General features: G+C 36.7%; 3 protein-coding genes across 4 annotated transcripts in view; 2 read left to right on the top strand and 1 right to left on the bottom strand.

Annotated features, from left to right (window-relative positions):
- tmc6b (transmembrane channel-like 6b) overlaps positions 1 to 3,775 on the bottom strand; it is a 31,434-nt gene extending 27,659 nt beyond the window's left edge. The window contains 1 exon segment of one of the 2 annotated variants that reach the window (NM_001442144.1): positions 3,631 to 3,775. The gene's annotated coding sequence lies outside the window, so the exon portion shown is untranslated. 2 annotated transcript variants of the gene reach the window in all.
- tomm20b (translocase of outer mitochondrial membrane 20b) overlaps positions 1 to 23,951 on the top strand; it is a 575,852-nt gene that overhangs the window by 59,724 nt on the left and 492,177 nt on the right. The gene's annotated exons all lie outside the window — the stretch shown is intronic.
- tmc8 (transmembrane channel-like 8) lies at positions 7,618 to 23,743 on the top strand. Its single transcript, XM_087274231.1, has 16 exons — positions 7,618 to 7,855; positions 10,365 to 10,581; positions 10,841 to 10,989; positions 12,589 to 12,773; positions 13,326 to 13,465; positions 15,889 to 16,036; positions 16,401 to 16,562; positions 16,972 to 17,123; positions 17,215 to 17,287; positions 17,382 to 17,444; positions 17,570 to 17,667; positions 18,303 to 18,489; positions 19,297 to 19,427; positions 19,503 to 19,655; positions 21,238 to 21,316; positions 22,642 to 23,743. Exons 1-16 carry the CDS (start codon positions 7,810 to 7,812, stop codon positions 22,711 to 22,713), a joined length of 2,055 nt encoding a protein of 684 aa, XP_087130357.1. The 5' UTR covers positions 7,618 to 7,809; the 3' UTR covers positions 22,714 to 23,743.

The raw sequence follows: 23,951 nt of genomic DNA, 5'->3' as shown, positions 1-23,951 counted from the left end.
TTGCCCTTATGTAACGGAAGCCAGCTGGTGATCGCGTAAAGCTCACTCCTCGGATCCAGGGACAGACGTTGTTCTGCAATCTTATCGGAGCTCGTCTCCCATGCCGGCTCGCTCCCTGCTCGGACCGGTGCAGTTACTTGCACATAAACCGTCTTTTGATGAATATGATGTTACACATTGTCTATCTTTATTGACTCTTTCTTCCATAGACGCGAAGTATTATATTGACAGCTAAAGAATATAAACGTAAGAGAAACAGGAGAAGAAATAGGCTATAATAATACAAAATAGATAAAAATTGACAGGGCTAAGAACAATTACGAACAAAGATATTCAAAACCAGAGAGATTTTATGAGAATGTCACAGAATGTCAGGATTGGGATAGGTTATATAATTTCATTATTTAAATTATGATTGTTAATATTAATATTTTATGACATGTATTTGGGCTATTGCGCTTAAATAAGTCATAACTGACTTTAATTTGTTTTCAATATTAAATGAGAAAACCATTATTTATAACTTTTCAGCAACCGTTTGTATTTTATGATTAGCAATGTTGATCTTTTTTGCAGTTATTAAACATATAAACTTGTTTAAACTGGTTTAAATTTAATATAGTTGTCACTTCAGCTAGTTTCATAAGATTAATGTTTAGAATGCGTGGTTTGACATGCGTGGTTAAGTGGTTTCTGCAAATCATGGGATTATTACTGAGCTGTAATCGCCATCTACTGGAGAGAATGTATTTGCTCATTTATTCTATTAACTCTTTTCTGCAAGTGTGTTTTATGATTTCACAAAGTCAAATCATTATGTTTTTATTTTATATTTTGAGATGATCATATTTAAATAAACAATTGCTAGGGTAGCTAATAGTTTCTTTTTTCTTGTTTAAAAAAAATCAGTAGCCTATAAAATCATAATTTTTGCTTGACAAAGTTATTGGTTTAGGATTCTGGATGCATTTTTGCTAAATGAATGTTGGATACTCTCACACTAGTTAAATCAATTATATTATCAGAAATTACAGATATAAGAAATCCATTAATATTCATCACTCTTTTTACAATTGTACAAGCAATTTCGCGCCGACGTCAGCTCCACTTTCGGAAATGGTAAACAGCGAGGTGTTATTCATATAAGCCCAAGCATGACATGTCATGATAATAATCGAAACACTCTTGTAGGCTTCTTATGCTTGGCCAAATGTCATGACTTTCACTTTTATTTTACATTATTATGCACAAGCCCAGATATCATCTGAAACTTTGGAAGAATTCCTATCATATATTGGCAGCCATCCAGCATCTCTTAACCAGTTTGATATGCGGTGCTGGCTCTGACCGGCCACCGGAGCTCGCGGCCACTCGTTCGTCTTTGTCGTGTGCAAGCCACACCGCACATGCATAAAAACGTTAATCATTTCATTCATTCATCAATTCATTCATTTTCCTTCTGCTTCGTCTCTATTTTAGTGGAAAAGCAATATTCTGGACAAACTAAAGACATTTTGCAAACGTAACCGTGGCAGAACTATAAAAAATAGGAAAAAAGAAGAGAAAGACGATATCAAAGTGATAGCTACAAAGGATAAATAGAAATATTAATTTAGAATCACGGATGACTTATTTAAGCGCAATAGCCCAAATACATCTCATAAAATATTAATATTAACAATCATAATTTAAATAATGAAATTATATAACCTATCCCAATCCTGACATAGCTGCGTTTAAATAATAACTGAAGACGCTCCTTTAATGCATTCGCACGTTATGTTAAATTATTTTAAATTAGACGCCCCATCCATAACCAACCTTAAATCATACCTGAACACTGTTTTACAGTTCCAAGTAAACTGTTTTGTGTGACATTCTCATAAAATCTCTCTGGTTTTGAATATCTTTGTTCGTAATTGTTCTTAGCCCTGTCAATGTTTATCTATGTTGTATTATTGTTATTATAGCCTATTTCCTCTCCTGTTTCTCTTACGTTTATATTCTTTAGCTGTCAATATAATACTTCGCGTCTATGGAAGAAAGAGTCAATAAAGATAGACAATGTGTAACATCATATTCATCAAAAGACGGTTTATGTGCAAGTAACTGCACCGGTCCGAGCAGGGAGCGAGCCGGCATGGGAGACGAGCTCCGATAAGATTGCAGAACAACGTCTGTCCCTGGATCCGAGGAGTGAGCTTTACGCGATCACCAGCTGGCTTCCGTTACATAAGGGCAAATATAGATGACTAAAACCTCATTTACTCATTTTACTCACACTTTTTATCATTTATAATGTCCAAGGCATTGATATTAATATTAAATGCTACTTTTGTGCCTTTAATAGCCTTTTTCTCGCCTGTTTACTGGGTTAAAAATCTTACATTCCATCTCCACCTGCTGGTGAAAGCTAGAGCAGCTGGCGATCTTCAATCTGCAATCTATTGCTTCTCCTGCAGTTCCCGGATGTAATGTTGAATTTTAACAGTCGAATTTGATCCACTGAATTTATGGAAGCGAATATTTGAACTGAAATAAAATGAACTGAAAATGACCTTTTGAATATTATACATCGTATTTTTAAAGAGTATTGAATATTTTGTAAGTGAAATCTGAAAATTGAATATGAATTATTGAATTTTTAAGTATGAAAACGTGTTTGAAATATTTTTCGTTGAAATATTCAAAGCTTAAATAAACAGATATGTTAAATTTCAGGACCTAAAAATACAAACCCAGGAATTCAAGTCATTAAAATGCAAGAACTTGTTAATACGGTGTATTATTTTTTTCAGTTTGTGATATTCAACAAGCTTTTTAATTCAAGACTTTAGGCATTGATTTTGTTCCATAGTCTCTATATTGTTTACCGTGTAACTTTAAATATTCGATCAGAATTAGCATGCAAATATGACTGGAAAACAACATTAACACTGTTTATTTGACTGTGTACAATGTTGTACTTTGATAGTCGTTGGCAAATTATTCTTTTATGAAATTACATTATTAAGGTTGAAGTCCAAATGTGCGAAAATAAAAACAACTTTACCTCTATAATTTCTCACTGTACACTTGGTGGTTGATTCACAACCTAGTGAGCTCCCCAAGTAGAGAACATCATTCTCCCCCAAAAAACTTCTGACACCGATTAAGTCTAATATTTACACAAAACTCAATTATTTTGATCGACAAAAACCAAACAGAAGTAGTTTTACAATGCTTTTGTTGTTTGTTTTGGTTGTTTACCACGACAATATCAAGTTCACATAGGATAACACCACTCGATTCTCAATCAAATTGACTGACATTGTAAACCCTGCAACAAATAACACTTTAAACTTGACCTTTGTGTTTTAAATTCAGTTTAGTTTACAAATAATACGACGTTTTGAGAGATATACATATGTGGCATACATATATGGCACGATTATATACACAATATAAACAATATATGAATGTGGAGCTCATTCAGTATGATGTATAGTCGAGTAAGTTAACACTGATCATGTGGAAAAAAAAGAAGTTTGTAACTGAAATATTATTATTATGCTGCTGTTGTTTTTACACCTGCCAAAATGACTCGCTGAAGTTCCTGATCGCCTCAAACACTCATGTTCTCACACTCACATAAACTTTCTATTGTCAGTTTTCCTCTCGCGGATGATTCAAACTCAGTTAACACCGTTTTAATCACTCATATATGAAGTAAATAAGCTGTAACTCACCACAGCTCGAGTCAGATCGCCGAACACACACTTCACAAACTTCTAATGAGCGTCGAACCGACTGAACTGCAGATAGAAACACGAGTCGGTTCATTTGAACGGTCAACCGCTGCAACCTTTGAAGTCCCACTAATACAGCGCTCATTGAGAATCGGTTCAACTGAATTATCGTAAAGATCCGACTCAAACGAAATCGCTTGGACTGAGTCACTTTCGTTTCCGTAGGGGGGGGAGACATGATTTATTATTTAATACAAAAACACTGTGATGTTTTATAAACAGACAAAGCATGTAATGAGTGTTACGTAGACTGATCATTACGTTACATAAATAAATAACACTAAGATATATGGATTACCGCGCTCACTTAAAATGGTACGAGCCGACTCATTGTTAAGTTGACTGAACTCAAACTACTCCGAGAAAAGTTCGATTAAAACTCAGCATGATATTTAATCAGTCTCTGATTATAGACAGTGGAGGTATAATGAATGAGATGAGCTATAAGCAGAGATCAGTCAGTGTTTGTGGAGTTCAGTTCAGAGGATGTGATGCTCCTGTGGTCTGATCACTCATCTCGGTCCTTCAGTTTCTGTCTTCAGACCTCACTGAAGGAAAAGTCAATCATGATTGACACACAGAGGATGTGAGTCTGCAAACAGCCCTGGGCTTCTCTCTGGTGGTTTGAGAATGATTTGTTTCATGAGGTTCTTTGGTGATGACGTCATGCTTTTCCATTAACAGCTGCATGCCTGTAAACACCAACCACAACACAGCATAATACAACACCACAACACAGCACAATGCAGCACTGCAGCACTCTGCTCTGAGATTATTAGTTTAGCTGCAAAAGGAGTCTGTGGGGTTCCCATGATAGAGGATAATAATAAAATATACAACATCACACAAGCCCAAGATTTGAGGTTCGATTCCCAGTGAATGCATTGATGTGAAATGAAATATGCCTTTAGCACAATGCAATTTGCTTCAGATCAGGGGTGACAAACAGCCCTGCTGGGCTTATTTCTACCTCAATACACACACCCTGTAGCTTTAAAATATGCCTGAATGACTGGATGAGCTGGATCAGGAGTGTTTAATAGGATCGGTCATAAACTGCAGAGCTGTGGCCTCCAGCAGTCTGAAACATCAGCTTTGGATTAAAGCTTCTGCTAATTGCATGAATATGGATCCAGATACAGAAATGCAGGATCCATTAACTTATTTTCTTATCTCAATATTGCTGTGATGGATAATCATAACAGTATAAACTTTACATATTTCTGTAGCTCAATTAGTTAGCATCATGCATGAACTTTACTCAAAACATTTGCATATTTTCCACCCACTTTAACATGAAATATTAGCATATTCTCCGCCCCACTTAAACATGAAACATTAGCAAAGTGTCTGCCCACTTGAACATGAAACATTAGCATAATCCCCACCCACTTGAACATAAAACATTATCATTTTCCCACCCACTTGAACATGAATCATAAGCATATTCCTGCCCTCTTAAACATGAAAATGTTAAATATTAGCATATTCTATACCCAACTTAAACATGGAGCAATCGCTTGCTTTTAAAAATGGCTAATAAGCTTATTTAATCCCACCCCTTTTCGCAGCGCTGTACAACAGAATATCGCATGCTCAAACTCTAATGTGACCGCAGCTTAAAACATGAAACATTAGAATATTCCCGCTCACTTGAACATGAAAATTTTAAACATTAGCATATTCTAACCCTAACTTAAACAACAAACATTAGCATATTCCCTGCCCACTTCAATATGAAAATTAGCATACCATCCACCCACTTGAACATAAACATTAGCATATTCCCTGCCCACTTGAACATGAAAATTTTAAACATTAGCATATTCTACGCCTAACTTAAACAACAAACATTAGCATATTCCCTGCCCACTTCAATATGAAAATTAGCATACCATCCACCCACTTGAACATAAACATTAGCATATTCCCGCCCACTTGAACATGAAAATGTTAAATATTAGCATATTCTACGACTAACTTAAACATGAAACATTAGCATATTCCTGCCTACTTAAACATGAAACATTAGCATACAACCCAACCATTTAAACATGAAACATTAGCATATTACCCACCCATTTAAACATGAAACATTAGCATATTGCCCACCCATTTAAACATGAAACATTAGCATATTACCCACCCATTTAAACATGAAACATTAGCATATTACCCACCCATTTAAACATTAAACATTAGCATATTACCCACCCATTTAAACATGAAACATTAGCATATTCCTGCCCACTTAAACATGAAACATTAGCATACAACCCACCCATTTAAACATTAAACATTAGCATATTGCCCACCCATTTAGACATGAAACATTAGCATATTCCTGCCCATTTAAACATGAAACATTAGCATATTACCCACCCATTTAAACATGAAACATTAGCATATTGCCCACTCATTTAAACATGAAACATTAGCATATTACCCACCCATTTAAACATGAAACATTAGCATATTGCCCACCCATTTAAACATGAAACATTAGCATATTACCCACCCATTTAAACATGAAACATTAGCATATTGCCCACCCATTTAAACATGAAACATTAGCATATTACCCACCCATTAAAACATTAAACATTAGCATATTACCCACCCATTTAAACATGAAACATTAGCATATTGCCCACCCATTTAAACATGAAACATTAGCATATTTCCCACCCATTTAAACATGAAACATTAGCATATTGCCCACCCATTTAAACATGAAACATTAGCATATTACCCACCCATTTAAACATTAAACATTAGCATATTACCCACCCATTTAAACATGAAACATTAGCATATTCCTGCCCACTTAAACATGAAACATTAGCATATTCCTGCCCATTTAAACATGAAACATTAGCATATTGCCCACCCATTTAAACATGAAACATTAGCATATTGCCCACCCATTTAAACATGAAACATTAGCATATTGCCCAACCATTTAAACATGAAACATTAGCATATTACCCACCCATTTAAACATTAAACATTAGCATATTACCCACCCATTTAAACATGAAACATTAGCATATTCCTGCCCACTTAAACATGAAACATTAGCATATTCCTGCCCATTTAAACATGAAACATTAGCATATTGCCCACCCATTTAAACATGAAACATTAGCATATTGCCCACCCATTTAAACATGAAACATTAGCATATTACCCACCCATTTAAACATTAAACATTAGCATATTACCCACCCATTTAAACATGAAACATTAGCATATTACCCACCCATTTAAACATGAAACATTAGCATATTCCCCACCCATTTAAACATGAAACATTAGCATATTGCCCACCCATTTAAACATGAAACATTAGCATATTACCCACCCATTTAAACATTAAACATTAGCATATTACCCACCCATTTAAACATGAAACATTAGCATATTCCTGCCCACTTAAACATGAAACATTAGCATATTCCTGCCCATTTAAACATAAATCATTAGCATATTCCCCACCCAACTTTAACATTATCATATTCCCAGCCTATTTTATCATAAATCATTAGCATAATCCCGCCCCCTTTAAGCAGAAACATAGGCACTTTATGTGGTGTATATGCATGTAGTCATGAATCTGTTGTTAATTGTGTGTGTGTGTGTGTGTGTGTGTGTTGAGCATGTTAAACTGAAAACCAGAAAGTGTAAATAAGAGCCTAAAGATCTATACACACACACACACACACGCAAATACACACACACACACACCTTCATGTCTTGATTGTGCAGATATTATAAGTCGTCTGAAAGTCAGAGTTGGGCTGATGATGCGATGCGACACCCACTTGCTGATCACATGACTTCCTTTGTGAAACACAGAGAACAGACCAAGAGAACAGAAGTCATATACTGAAGCCTTTCTGTGTATGTGTGTTCGTGACTATAGGAAGAGTGTGTGTGTTTGCGAATATGTGGAGTGTGTGTGTTTGTATATATGAAGAGAGAGTGTTTGTGAATATATGAAGGCCTACATTGACGTATAATGGAGAGAGAAGACAAGACAATCACTTTCCAGAGACTTCTATCAGGTAAAGTGTGTGTGTGTGTGATACTGTGAGAGTCTCCATCATTAATAACTGACACTAATGTGCTGTATATTGTATAATTTCTCCTTGTGGTTCAATGATTTATGGGTCATTTAGATGTACTACTAGAGAAAGTTGTCTTCTTCCTGTTGTGCTGCTTCTTTAAGCGCATCATTAATATCTCAGGGGGCTTTTCCTGGATATAAATATCATCACATTTTGGCTGCATGAAACAAACAAATTTGCATTATTCTTGTAATCTCATCAAGTTAAATATGATCCATTAACATTAATGATTAATTAAATACATGAGCAGTGCTTCAGGAGGATTTTTGTCAAAAGGTGGAGGTGGTTTAACATTTGATGGAGGAATCTTTGCAGGAAAGACCCCAATAAAAACCAAACTGCATTAGGAGTCAGTGCTTTAATTCATTTCTAGTGTCTGAGTGCATCAGTGCGCACTATCATATTTAAAGTTTATTAAATTGCTTAACAAAAAGGTCACTAGTTCGAGTCTCGTCTGGGTCAGTTGGTGTTTCTGTGTGGAGTTTGCATGTTCTCCCCGTGTTGGCGTGGGTTTCCTCCGTGTGCTCCGGTTTCCCCCACAGTCCAAACACATGCGCTATAGGGAAACTGATCAACTAAATTAGCGGTTGTGTATGAGTGTGTGAATGAGTGTGTATGGGTGTTTCCTCAGTACTGGGTTGCAGCTGGAAGGGCATCCACTGCGTAAAACATATGCTGGATTAGTTGGTGGTTCATTCTGCTGTGGCGACCCCTGATTAATAAAGAGACTAAGCTGAAAAGAAAATGAATGAATGACTTAGGAAGGCAAAGGTCAGAGCAGGGACAGTCAGGAGCATGCAGGTAATCCAAAACGCATAGTCAGAGTACAGGTGAACGGTCGGGACAGGCGGGAAAAAAAACTTAAATAGAAAAACAAACTGAAGATTAAAAACCACAACAACGCCAGGAAAACACTTTGTGCTGCTCACTTACAGTTGACAAGACTCAGCAAAGAGCGTGTGTGTGTGTGTGTGTGAATGAGGTGTCTTTATAGTGCTGGTCCATCATGAGCTTCCAGCTGTGTGTGTGTAATCAGGGGGAACCAGGAGCTGGTGTGTGAGTGCAAAGACTTCTGGGATTTGTAGTTTATTTCAGTGGTAGAATTGATTGCGGGTGATAGTGCATGTTTTCTAGCGATCTGCACAGACTAGATCGCTGGTGATTCTCACAATAATATTGCTGTTGTTTTTTTTAAATGATAAACTATTATATATTCTTTTATTTTTATTTTTTACATTTTTGTAATATTTAAATTACCATTAAAACGGATTATTCTGATTATTATTTTATGCAAGGAAATATAATCTTTAAAAATATCTATTATTTATATATTATATGAACAACATAAAATAATCTTAAAAATAAAAAAACAAACAAAAATAATATTAAATTAAATATGAACATGTTGGAATGAGTCGCTGTTGTCGTTTTAATTGTTCTTATTTTTAGATTTTCATTTGCTGTATTCATTTTAACTTTAGTTTTGGTTTAACTTAGATTGTTACATTTCATTATATAACATATAGCACATTTTATTTTACTATATATTCATTTTATTTCAGCTTTATTTCTAGTAGAAGAACAAAAAATACTTTATTACTAGTGATTTGGTTTTGTGATTTTATTATCTTATCTTATTACATATCAATTTTATTTCAGTTTTTATTTATAATTTATTTATTTATTTATTTTATTTATCATTTATTTTTACATTAATTTAATAAAAATATTTAGTTCTAGTACAAAAAGTTAAATACACAGCATGTTCTCCCCGTGTTGGTGTGGGTTTCCTCCGGGTGCTCCGGTTTCCCCCACAGTTTAAACACATGCGCTATAGAGGAACTGATCAACTACACTGGCCGTAGTGTGTGTGTGTGTGTGAATGAGTGTGTATGGGTGTTTCCCAGTACTGCAGCTACTGCTTCTAGTTGCAGCTAGAAGCGCATCCACTACGTAAAACATATGCTGGAATAGTTGCCGGTTCATTCCGCTGTAGCGACCCCTGATGAATAAGGAAACTAAGGCGAAGAAAAATGAATGAATAAATTTTTGGTAACACTTACGTTGTGCTTGTAAACATTAGTTAATGCACTGAAGCATTAACATTTAACTTAAATAAACGTTAACAAAGATGAATAAATACTGTAATAAATTTACTGCTAATAAATGTAGCACTAAAGGTTTGTTCATGTTAGAAAGTACAACATAAATCAATGCACCATTATTTTAAAGTGTTGCCAGATTTTTTTAAATTAAAAATTGTTGAAATAAATCTTGTTTAATTTATTGTGTGTATTGCCTCTTCTAGTTGAATCACTGAATGCCTCCTCAATTGTTTGTCGCTTTAGACATTGACTAAATGTAATTTAATATGTAAAGTAAACTTTAATTCAGCAAGAGGGGTTTATTCTCACCTATGTTTGTGTTTTGTTTTGTTTTTGTGCAGATGAGAGCTACAGCTCGGATCTGTCCAGCGACTCCTGTGAATATTATCAGACGGAGATCTTCGGCTTGTTGCCGAGCACACAGACTCATCGTCGAGCACACGCTGATGACATCACACATGATCAGAACGAGAGGCTGCGATTGGACAGAATCTGCTGGAACCCCAATGTGCCGCTCAGAAACCTGCCCGTCTGCCTGCAGGACAAGAGGGACATCAGGTGAGCACACAAACACACACACACACACACACGCATGCACGCACGCACACACACACACACAAACGCACACATGCACACACGCACACATGCACACACATTAAAGAATGATCTAGTCTTTTTTAGTCTAAAGTGAAATTTAATCAAATTATATTTTATTATTATAACTTTGCATGTTTAAAATAACAAAAAAAACTCATTAAAATCTTAATTAAAATCCTGGACAACTAAAATTAATGCAAAATCTGTTTGTGCCAATCAGAGATCGGCAGCACCTTCAGAAACGCAGCATTGGCTCCTGGGACGCGTGGAGGCGGAGCCAGCAGACCACAAGGCGTCGCTTAAAAGAGCAAGTGGGCAGGGCCGTGTCAGGACTGTTGCCATGGAGACACATGATCCATAGAATTGAAGGTGATTGTAGCTGCGTCTTAAATTACACACTATATGCTTATGCACTTATACACCCAAACTGTGTAGTGTAGTTTAGTGTTGTACCGAATAAAACACTAACATGTTTTGATTAAACAGAAATTGAATCTGTTTCCCAGACGCAACTATACTATTTGTGTTTATACTACACTATGGTGTAGAATAGTACTTAAGCATGCGATTTGTGACGCACCTTGTAAGTGTTGATAAAAACTAAGTATGAGACGTAAATTCAGAATTACGAAAATATATATTTTTGAAATGTAAACTCATAATTACAAACAAAAAAACTTTTGAGACGTAATTTCAGAATTCCGAGAAAAAAAATATTTGGAGATACAAACTAAGAATTATCGAAAAATACTTATTTTGAGATGTGAAATTGATTTTGAGAATCCAAACATAGAATTACATAAAAATGCTACTTCTAGGTGTAAACTCAAAATTACGAGAGAAAAAAATGTATTAGAAAGATTCAAACTCAGAATTATCGAAAAATACTACTTTTTAGACAAACTCAGAATTTCTAAAAAAATTACATTTGAGAGATTCAAACTCAGAATTATTGAAAAATAATATATTTTAGAGGTGAACTCCGAATTACAGGAAAAAATACGAGAAAATAAACATTTTTGAGAAATACATACATAGAATTACGTAAAAATGCTACTTTTAGACGTAAACTCAGAATAAAAAAAACACATTTGAGAGATTCAAACTAAGAATTCTCGAAAAATACTACTTTTTAGTCGTAAATTTTTAATTACAGAAAAAAAACACAATAATTTTTTTTTTAAAAATACAAAGAATGACGTAAAAATACTACTTTTAGGCATAACTCAGAATTACAAAAAACTTTTAAAAAAATACAAAAATAATTACGTAAAAATGCTCAAAATTATGAGGAAAAAAATACATTTGAGAGAATCAAACTCAGAATTATCAAAAAATGCAACTTTTTAGACGTAAACTTTGAATTACAGAAAAAATACGAGAAAAAATTTTTTTTGAGAAAAACAAAGAATTACGTAAAAATTCAACTTTTAGGCGTAAACTCAGAATTTCGAGAGAAAAAAAAACATTTTTGAGAAATCCAAAGTATTATGCAAAAATATTACTTTTAGACGTAAACTAAGAATAACAAAAAACCTTTTTGAAAAATACAAAAAGAATTACGTAAAAATGCTACTTTTAGGCGTCAGAATTACGTATAAAACACTTTTTTATAAGGAAAATATACATTTGAGAGATTCAAACTCAGAATTATCGAAGAATACTACTTTTTAGATGAAACTCGGTATTACAAAAAAAACATTTTGAGAAAAACAAAGAATTTCGTAAAAATACTACTTTTAGACATAAACTCAGAATTACGAGAAAAACACTTTTCAGAACTACAAACATAGAATTTCATAAAAACACTACTTTTAGACGTAAACTGATAATTATGAAAAAAACACTTTTTTCAGAAATAGAAACATAGAATTACCTTAAAATATTATTTTTAGACGTAAACTCAGAATTACAAGAAAACCTTTTGATGCTGGTTGGATGACAGGTTATCTGTGTATCTGTCCTCAGGTCAGTTTGGTGTGGGAGTGAAGGCGTATTTTGTGTTTCTGCGGTACCTGCTGGGTCTGAACCTGCTGTACTGTGTGATCATTGGTGGATCGGTGCTGGTGCCAACACTGGTGTACAGAGGCGAGTCCACTGAAACCCAGAATCCAGACTGGAGCTCACTGTATAAAGACATGTTTGTGGGATCAGTAGGTGTCTTTTACATTATATCTGCAGATTTTGGTGACTTGTTAGGTTGCAGTTCTGATCATGTCATTGATTTGTATAGATGCTACTTTTCACCTTTTTATACATATAAAAGTAGCTGCGACTTTTGATCTCACGATTCAGACTTTTCAAAGTGCAATCTTACAGTATAGCTCATATTAAAACACTAATTCATGCAGAATTATGGCCAGAAGTGTGAGATGTGAACTTAAAATTACATAAAAAACACAGACTTTCAAGATAAAAACTTAAACTCACTCAAACTCAGATTTGTGCATAAAAAATTATTGATATAACCGCCTACTACTTGCAATGTATAAAACCTGAATTAGCCAACAGAGGTCAGAATTGTGAGATAATGGATATAGAATTGTGCGCATATAAATAAAAGTCTGTAAATTAAAATACACAATTTTGGTCGTCAGATTTACGCATGCCAACAGGGTCAGCGTCTGATGTTATCCTGACCTCAGTTTTCAGCTCCAGCATTCTGCAGCTCTTCTTCTTCTCCTCTGCTGTGTGTGTGTTTTTAGGGTGTTCTAGAAAAGTCTGCAGTCTTCCACAGTTTCTACACTCGTGGCTCTCTCGATGGTGCCTGTTTAAACACTCCACTCCTCTTTCTGCTCGGCATGGTCTCCATCATCTTCCTCAGCATCATCATGCTGGTGCGCAGGTCAGATCCTCTACTGTTCTGATAATACACTGATAATTATTGATTCAAGAAAACATGCAGTTGTTGCTCGTGACCACTAAGTGGCGCTATAACTATAGACTATGTCACAGGTGTCAAACTCAGTTCCAAAAGCTCTGCACAGTTTAGTTCCAACCCTAATTAAACACACCTGATCAAACTAATTGAGTCCTTCAGGCTTGTTTGAAACCTACAGGTAAGTGTGTTGGAGCAGGGTTGGAAATAAACTGTGCAGAGCTTCGGCCCTCCAGGAATTGAGTTTGACACCCCTGTCATTAGATTTAGTTAAAGGCTTCATTTCTGCTAACATAATGAACCAGTATAGAAATCTAATATGTATATGGCAACATAGGATATAACGTATACACATAATTCATGTTCGGATTTCAAATTAATAAAAATATACTGAATATATTATAAATATACATACATTTCAAAATCTAACATTTTTACAATTATTGCTGCTATTATATATAATGTGTGTTCAAATATATTAGCAATAATTTAATACACACGTTCACACACTCACCGGCCACTTTATTAGGTACACCTGACTAGTACTGAGTTGAACCCGTTTTGCCTTCAGAACTGCCTTAATCCTTGCTGGCAGAGATTCAACAAGCTGCTGGAAATATTCCTCAGAGATTTTGCTCCATATTGTCATGATAGCATCACACAGTTGCTGCAGATTTGTCGGCTGCACATCCATGATGCCAATCTCCCGTTCCACCACATCCCAAAGCTGCTCTATTGGATTGAGCTCTGGTGACTGTGAAGGCCATTTGAGTACAGTGAACTCATTGTCATGTTCAAGAAACCAGTCTGAGATGATGGCGGCGTTGACACCATGCTCAATTGGTACTAATGGAGCCAAAGAAAATCTCCCCCACACCATTACACCACCACCAGCAGCCTGAACCGCTGATACAAGGCAGGATGATCCATGCTTTCATGTTGTTGAGGCCAAATTCTGACCCGAGCATCCGAATGTGTGAGCAGAAATGGAGACTCATCAGAGCAGCAACGTTTCTCCAATCTTCTATTGTCCAGTTTTGGTGAGTCTGTGTGAATTGTAGCCTCAGTTTCCTGTTCTTAGCTGACAGGAGCGGCACCCGGTGTGCTCTTCTGCTGCTGTAGCCCATCCGCCTCAAGGTTGGACGTGTTGTGTGTTCAGAGATGCTCTTCTGCAGAGCTCGGTTGTAACGAGTGCTTATTTGAGTTACTGTTGCCTTTCTATCAGCTGGAACCAGTCTGGCCATTCTCCTCTGACCTCTGGCCTAATCCCAGTAGATCAGCAGTTTCTGAAATACTCAGAGCAGCCTATCTGGCAGAACAATCATGCCACGTTCAAAGTCTCTTAAATCCCCTTTCTTCTCCTTTCTTGACCATGTCAACATGCCTAAATTCATTGAGTTGCTGCTATGTGATTGGCTGATTAGACATTAGTGTTATTGAGCAGTTGGACAGGTGTACCTAATAAAGTGGCCGGTGAGTGTATTTGGCCATTTATCAGATGTCCATATAGGGAGTTACATGGTACTGGAAAAATTAAAACGGTGGAAAAAAATTTAATTTAATGCATTTACTGCAATATATTTTGCATTCCCACAAGAAACTCTGCAATCACTCACAAACAATTTGAGAATGCAACTAGTAAAGAACTAATTAATGAAGTGATCTATTCATTTAAATGTAAACAAAGTTTCTCAAAGAGCTTGTTTTGGAGTTTTTTACTTGCAAAACTCTGCAATCAAACGTGTTTCCCAGTAGAAAATAAGAGTTTTGTAAGTAAAAGCCAAGTTTCTATGGGGAATGCAAATGATTTTCAATTTTAGGGGAACTAACTCTTTAAAAAATGTGTAAAGCATCTTACGGCATGCAAACATTTTGCAAGGAAGTACCAATCGTCTTGAGGGAATGCCAAAGTTTTGCAAGTAAATGCACAGTTTAATGATCTTAAAAGGACAGTTCACCCAAAATGAACATATCCTCATCATTTACTCATACTTTTTGTTGTAGGTTTTACACCTTTATGAGTGTCTTTCTTCTATTAAACCCAAATGAAGATATTCCGAAGAATGTTGGAAAAAGCAGCCATTGACATCAATAGTACAGACATACTATGGAAGTCAAGGGCTGTTATTTCTTCAGTTCATCTTCTTTTATGTTTAAATGAAGAACAGAATTGACATTTTTGGTGATCTGTCCCTTTAAGGGAACACAAAAGTTTTGTTCTGGAAACATCCTCAAATGCAGTTCACTATAACGCAAAGGTTTTGGCAGGGAATGTGATGTTTTAGGGACAAATGTAATGTTGGTATTGCCGTTTTCTCTCCTATCTATATTTTGCCCATCACCCTTCAGCATCCTCAAGCACTGTCGTCAGTGTGAACTCTCTCTTTCAGGACGGTGGTGGGCTACAAACACTCGTGGATCACTGGCAAACACTTCAGCTCTAATCTGAGCTATAAGGTTTTCTCTGGCTGGGATTTCAGCATTCAAAGCCCTCAAGCAGCGTCACTGAAACAGAACTTCACCAGAAACGAGCTCAAGGTGAACAGCGACCTGAAGTGTTATAGTAACTCACAGTATTTACAAATCTATTCATGACGATTGTGAACTGAAACATTCTTTTAATGAACTGTAGTGCTTTTAATACTGCAGTATGACCTGACATGCTGTAATGAATACTGTAGTATACTTTAGTTTTTACCACAGTAAACAGTGTTGTATTGCAGTATGATATACCCTATAGATGTAGAAAACTACAGTATTGGCTCATTTGTTTATATTATTTAAATATTATAGTTTTATCTCCATGGCAAACAATACAATCACCACAACAGATGGATTACTACATCTAAAGTATTTAACTGGCTGACTGAATGAATGTGCTGACCTCTGACCTCTTCTCCAGATGGATCTAGAAGAGCAGGCGTTTCATGCACGGGTCAAGCAGCGAACGCTCACACAGTGGGTTCGGCTCGTCCTCTTCCGGATCCTTCTGAACCTGGCTGTCTTGTGTCTTCTGACTGGTTCATTCATGCTGATTTATTACGCCATCCACCTGCAACAAAGTGTACACATACATGATATAAATGAACACGATTAAAGCTACACCATGCAACATTCAGCATAAAACTACACGTGATTTACAGTGTTTTGGTCCACACCTGCTAAATTGAGATCTGAGAGTGTGTTAGTCAGGTGTGTGTCCTCCTCAAGCGTCTCCTGTGTGCAGCACTAGTGTCCTCCACATCTTATGGAGCCGCTCTAAACCTGCCGGAACTACTTTAGCTGTGTCTTTAATAACCAAACATCTTAGAATGCTCATCAGCCAATCAGAATCAAGCATTCGGCAAACACATGCTATAAATATGTATAAATATTAGGCTGCAGAGTGTAGCTTTAATAAATAGTGTATATAATCATATTTGTTGAATGGGTAATGTCCAGCCGTCATTCTCTCTCTCTGTTTTCTTCTTCAGTGCACTGATGAATCGACTGAGTGTGTGATGTTGAAGTATTTACCTCCGATCACCATGACTTTGATAAACATCGCTTTACCGCGCATCTTTACTAAGATCTCAGAGTTTGAGGATTATTCACTGACGATACAGCTCAACCTCACTCTCATCAGGTCAGACAGCTCTTTGACTCCGCTGTGTTATACAGTACAGTGCAGTATGTTGCTGTGGTGTTTAATTAATGTTTACTGACTCCATACACAGGAGTATTTTCCTCAAGTTGGCGTCTTTGAGCATCTATCTGTTCTTCTTCATTTGTGCTGATAAAGATTACCAGGTTGGTTCACATGAGGCCAAATATTCAGGATGTAGGTTACATTACTATCGTAATGCCTCCTTTTTGTTTTTCTTATGTTTGTATTTGCTTTTAGCTCTGCCGTTTTGGCAAGAAAGAAAATAACTCGAAGCCCTCGCAACATAACAGGACTATCCTGGTAAAAAACTGAAGGACACATCATCAGTTCAATAAAATAATAGTTATTTCTATACAACAATGTGCTAAAATAATCTGTGCTGACGAGATCTTTCAGCGTCCTCTTCTTGTTTGTGTGTTTATCAGTGCGAAGAGAACGAGTTTGGGAAGGAGATGTACAAACTCACCATATTTAACCTCCTGGAAGGTTTCTTCAGTGCGTTTTGTGTGGCCTACCCGAGAACGTGAGTTACTGTACTGAATTCCTTTGCCAATTCCTTCTTGAATATTGAATAATAATAATAATCAAAGTCGCTTAAAGGCAAGTAAATTCACCCAGCAGTCATCTTAGAAACACCTGTCAGTTGAAACAAACACCTATCAGTCAGTAATGATCAGTGTTAGCTCAACCCACTCACCCCACATCAAATGACTCTGCTTTAATAATAATAATAATAATAATAATAATAATAGAAATAATAGCTGAGGGGGGACACGGTAGCTCAGTAGTTAGCACTGTGGCCTCACAGCAAAAAGGTTACTGGTTTGAGTCTCGGTTGGGTCTGTGTGGAGTTTGCATGTTCTCCCCGTATTGGCGTGGGTTTCTTCCGGTTTTCCCTAAAGTTCAAACACATACTCTATAGGGGAATTGATCAACTAAATTGGTCGTAGTGTATAAGTGTGTGAATGACTGTGTATGGGTGTTTCCCAGTACTGGGTTGCAGCTGAAAGGGTATCTGCAGTGTAAAACATATGCTGGAATAGTTGGAGGTCAATACCGCTGTGGCGACCCCTGATGAATAAATGGACTAAGCCAAAAGAGAATGACTGAATGAATGACTGAATGCATATTAGCTGATGACTGTGTTTTGTTGTGTAGGTTTCTGGTGGAGAAGTTCCCCTCCTCGAGGCTGGCGCAGATGTTAGGCAATAATCAGTTTGAGATCACCTTGAATGTGCTGGATCTGGTCAACAGTCAGACGGTCATGTGGGTCGGTGTGTTTTACTGCCCGCTGCTGCCTGCCATCAGCACCCTCAGACTGCTGATCCTCTACTACATCAAGAAGGTTTGCTCCATCTCAGTACATCTGCATACACAGTCACAATTACAAGCTCTCCTGGAGAATTTATATATTTTTAATGATGTTTCAAAGAAGCAAGATTTGTTTTTCCAACACATTTTAAACTTAATACTATTAATAAATTATTTAAAACTATTTTCTTTTGTCTTTGCCATGATGACAGCACACAATATTCAACTAGCTATTTTGCAAGGTACTAGTATTCAGCTTGAAGTGACAATTAAAGGCTTCACTAGGCAGGTTATTGGACAATAGTGGTTTGTTTTGTTGACAATTGAATCATTTTTATACGGCTCCTACACAGGATGTAAAAATGTGTGTGTGTGTGTGTGAGTTTGAGCTGAGAATAACACAGATCATGTCCTCCAGCTCTCTGAGACTGACCTTCAGGCTTTGATCCTAATTGTGCATTTTGTTGACTGTCGCTTTAAATTCAAATAAGATCAAATAAGCGACATATTGAAAACAGGATTAGGGTTATCAGTGTGGAAAAGGTCAAATGTTGGCATCAGTGTGTGAGAATGCAGCCGTCTATGGCAGGGGTGTCCAAACTCAGTCCTGGAGGGCCGGTGTCCTGCATAGTTTAGCTCCAACTTGCTTTAACACACTTGCCTGGAAGTTTCTAGTATACCTATAAGAGCTTGATTAGCAGCTTCAGGTGTGTTTATTGTGGTTGGAACTAAAATATGCAGGACACCGACCCTCCGGGACCGAGTTTGGACACCTCTGGAGTATGGAGACAGAATCTGAATCACACACACACTAATGTAATATGCTGTTTCTGGTGGTCAGTTCACAGTGATGCGGTGTTGTGCTCCAGCTCAGAGAATGTTCCGAACCGCCAGCTCTTCTGTGCTCTTCCACTTCACGCTACTGTTGGGTCTGTTCATGTCTGTGGTCACCCTAGTGGTCAACATTAACAGGTACTATAGTGACTGCTGGACTATTTTGAGCGTTAATAGCATGTCTTCTTTCAGACTGGACTTTTCTCTCCTCAGGTTTAATCCAGGCGGCTGCGGCCCATTTAGTGGTACCAGAACTGTGTTTGATGTGACGAATGATTGTAAAGAGATGCTCCCCAACTGGGCCAAGAGCACCATCAGCTACATCTCATCTGAAGCCTTCGCTTTCACTCTCATTCTGGCGGAGGTGTAAGTGTGTTTATTTCACAACAAGGGACAGTGTACATTAGTCAATGCTCTTCAAGATGACCCAAATTACCCCAAAGACTAGTTTTCATTGGTGGTTCCTTTGCTAGATGTCATAGTAATACAAATACTACGTCAAACTGAACACAATACTCAAATGAACAACAACAATATAAAACAACCACATCAGACAGTCTAGTGTTGATTGACAATGCTGATTATTAACCCTCTACCGCACGCATTTTGATACATTTATTATACTATTATTATTATTATTATTAATTACTATTAATAATTACTATTAATTATATTAATTATTATTAATATAATGACTATTATTATATTATTATACATTATATTATACTCTCTACTAGCCGGGCTTCCAGCTAACTCTATCAAGCCTCTTCAACTGCTTCAGAACGCAGCAGCACGAGTGGTCTTCAATGAAGCTAAAAGAGCACATGTCACTCCGCTGCTCATCCGTTTGCACTGGCTGCCAGTTGCTGCTCGCATCAAATTCAAAGCTCTGATGTTTGCCTACAAAGCGACTTCTGGCTTTGCTCCTTCTTATCTGCTCTCACTTCTGCAGATGTATGTGTCCTGCAGAAACTTGCGTTCTGTGAATGAACGTCGCCTCGTAATTTCCATCCCAAAGAGGGAAGAAATCACTTTCGCTCACGCTCACGCTCACGCTCAATCTGCCCAGTTGGTGGAATTAACTCCCTAACTGCATCAGAACGGCAGAGTCACTCACTGTCTTCAAGAAACCACTGAAAACTCAACTATTTAGTCTCCACTTCCCTTCCTCATCTGCAATTGCCTCTCTGAATATCACACTAACTGTACAAAAAAAAAAAAAAATTACTAATACTACTAATACTTCCCTTCTTAGACTTTACAGACCTGAAACTTGCCTACAGCACTTCTTCATTGTTGCTCTTAGTTGTGTAAGTTGCTTCCTTGTCCTCATTTGTAAGTCGCTTTGGATAAAAGCCTCTGCTAAATGACTAAATGTAAATGTAAAGATATATATGTATATATACTGTATATAGCAGATGGTGGGAATTTGGCCAGGGACACAACCCTACTCTTTACAAGAAGTGCCATGGGATTATTAATGAGCACAGGGAGTCAGGACCTTATCTAATCCAAAAAACAATGCTCACTGACAATAGAGTGTCCCCTTCACTATACTGGGGCATTAGGACTCCCACAGACCACAGGTTGAGCGCCCCCTGCTGACCACACTAACACCACAGCCACACAGCAGCCTAGTTTATGTGGTCTCCCATCCAGACACTGACCAGGCTCAGCCCTGCTTAGCTTCAGTGAGGGAGCGCTCTTGGGCTGCAGGTTGATACGGCTGTGTCTGTATAGTCATGAACACACTTGTTTGTAGAGCAAGTAATTTGACGATTTTCTGACTGAGGGTTACTATTCCTATACTCATTTCTACCATAGAAAACTAAATCAGAAGTTCTAAAACAATTGCAAAAATAAGTGCACTTAAGCATTGCAGAATAAGGTCAATAACCACAATATTAATACAGGATTAACATTTGTTTACATGCAACATTTGTTACAGTGTCATTCTGACGTCATATGTGTCTCGAGGACGAGCGAACCGTAAAACCATCGAGAGGCTGAAGGACATGCTGGTGATGGTGAGCACAACAATAATCTAAATACAGTCAATATACTTACATTGGTTCTCTTTCTAATAACAGATGTTATTTTGTGCTAAATCACATACGAAAAAAGACAAATAGATATGGGAGATTTTTTTTATCTTTTGTCATATTTTTTTTATTTTCATATTTTTTGTCAATATTGTTCGCCATCTTTAGAGACCAGCTAGTTAGTTCTGTGCAGGTATACCTCACTTCTCTGACCTCTAAAGGTGCTCTAGCGACAATCGCTTAAGGCCATGGTTTTTAGCCTCCTTGTTAGAGCAACCAACTCCCACGCGGAAGGTCGCCGGTTCAATCCCAGCTAGGAGCGAGTTGGGTGGTGTAGGACCAGCAGGGTTACATATACACAGTTGAAAACATAATTCGCCCTCCTGTTGTTTTCATTTTTAAATATTTCCCAAATGATGTTGAACAGATTCAGGAATTGTTCACAGTATTTCCTCTATTATCTGTTCTTCTGGAGAAAGTCTGATTTGTTTTATTTCAGCTAGAATAAAAGCAGTTTTTAATAGTTTTAAAGCCAAATTAAGCTCAATATTATTCACCCCTTCAGCAATATTAGTGTTGGATTGTCTCCAGAACAAACCACTGTTATACAATGACTTGTTTAATTACCCTAACTTTACCCTGATTACCCTAGTGAAGCCTTTACATGTCACTTTAAGCTGAACACTAGTGTCTTGAAGAATATCTAGTCTAATATTATGTGCTGTCATGATGGTGAACAGATGGGCTATTCATTTATTTTCTTGTCAGCTTAGTCCCTTATTTATCTGGGGTTGCCACAGCGGAATGAACCACCAACTTATCCAGCACGTTTTTACGTAGCGGTAGCGGATGCCCTTCCAGCCGCAACCCATCTCTGGGAAACATCCATACACACTCATTCACACTCATACACTACAGACAATTTAGCCTACCCAATTCACCTGTACTGCATGTGTTTGGACTGTGGGGGAAACCGAAGCATACACATGCAAACGCAGGGAGAACATGCAAACTCCACACAAAAATGCCAACTGACCCAGCCTAGGCTCGAACCTCTTGCTGTGAGGTGACAGCACTACCTACTGCGCCACTGCGTCGCCGAAATAAGTTACTATACTTGCATATTCTAATAAAAAAAATAAAAAGAAATGAGCTACTAGAATGTGTAGAAATGAATGTTTATAAATACATATGTAATGTTGACCTTTGTTGAGCTGGTTTGAAAGATTAATTATTGTGAAACTCAAAACTCTTGTAGGAAATGCTCTGATGTTAATAATAACGTCTGCTCTTCTGCATTTTGTCTACAGTGCAGCTCTGATAAACGTTTCCTAGTGAAGCAGCACTCGACCATCATGAGACGCCGGCAGAGACCACGCTAACATCACAACAGGAAAATAAACACAATAGCATAAAACCAAAGCAGACGGCAACTTCAATAAAATAAATAAATAAATAATAAAAAATAGAATGAGGATAAACTGTTGAAACTATTGAGCAGAAATGATCTGGCTATCGAGCATGTTGAGGGATGTAAACAAACCCAATGGTCCTGATATATTTCCTGATTTACATTTTTAATTTCTAGAGCTTCTGAGAATCCAAACAGAGCCACATATTCATGAATAATGTTATGAAAGCTGTTTGAACATGAAGTTATGATTGACTTGCCTCCTGTTACAGATATGAAATAGTTTAATAATGAGCAGGAGATGTTCATTGAAACGGTCTATAATAGATGGTTTATTATAACCCTGCTGTTTTGTGTTCTGTTGCTTTAAATGCTTGAGCTTTCTAAAGCAGATGTGGATTCTGATTGGCTGTCAGTATGTTAATGATATGCATTAGCCTGTGCTCTCTTGATTACATCATTTGCAGTATTTTATGGGTGTGGGTGGAGCTTGTTTGTGCACTTTGCAACTCTAACTTTGATTGGTGGAAATTTCTGCACTGCATCATGGGTAATGCAGTTTTTTTTTGCATACAATCTGTTGTTAAACATGATTATCAGTAAAAGTGAGTGAAATAAATGGGAACAAATGGCTCAACCGAAGCCAAATACAACTGACGGAGAACGTCAGAGCTCACAATAAGTCCATCTTTAATGATTTAGGAGTAAAACAATTTACTTCTGGGACTGTTTAATATAAGTTTCCCTGATGTTATTATATTAATTTTTACTAATTTTATTTTAAGAATCCTTTTTTTGTTGTTATATTCCTCATCCTTGGTGTGAAATATCAACAGTACTGTAAAGCATGTGTGTCTGTGATGTTTGAAACATTTTATATTTTAAATTAGTGTCGTATTTATTATATTTTTATAACTCATTGACAGTATTATCCACATGCAATAATTTCCTTATGCTTCATTTTGTGCATTTGTGTATTTTTCAATAAAGTGCAAGGCTTATTTCAGTTTCATTTATTTAATAATAATTTTAATTAAAAAAAAATATTTTGATATTTGTGTCACTTTTTCTAATCTTAAATATTTAAATGTGTGTATATTGTATGTGTTTGTTTGTAAAATTAAATGTAATAATTCTGTTCTGCTTTGAGCATTTATGTGTAAGTGCATGTGTGTTGTGTTTTTCAGTATAATTTATTTCATAATAGCC

This window comes from Danio rerio, chromosome 11 (assembly GCF_052040795.2).
Source record: "Danio rerio strain M-AB ecotype USA chromosome 11, GRCz13ab, whole genome shotgun sequence".
In the NCBI taxonomy this organism is placed as follows: domain Eukaryota; kingdom Metazoa; phylum Chordata; class Actinopteri; order Cypriniformes; family Danionidae; genus Danio; species Danio rerio.
This window is presented reverse-complemented; position numbering and strand designations above follow the sequence as displayed.

What these genes read in the sequence shown, in the direction of transcription:
- tmc8 (XM_087274231.1), top strand. Translation starts at nt 7,810, where the DNA reads ATGGAGAGAGAAGACAAGACAATCACTTTCCAGAGACTTCTATCAG. An exon ending in CTAGTGGTCAACATTAACAG is followed by an intron (nt 19,428 to 19,502) that starts GTACTATAGTGA and finishes TTCTCTCCTCAG; the next exon opens with GTTTAATCCAGGCGGCTGCG. An exon ending in TGAAGGACATGCTGGTGATG is followed by an intron (nt 21,317 to 22,641) that starts GTGAGCACAACA and finishes TTTTGTCTACAG; the next exon opens with TGCAGCTCTGATAAACGTTT.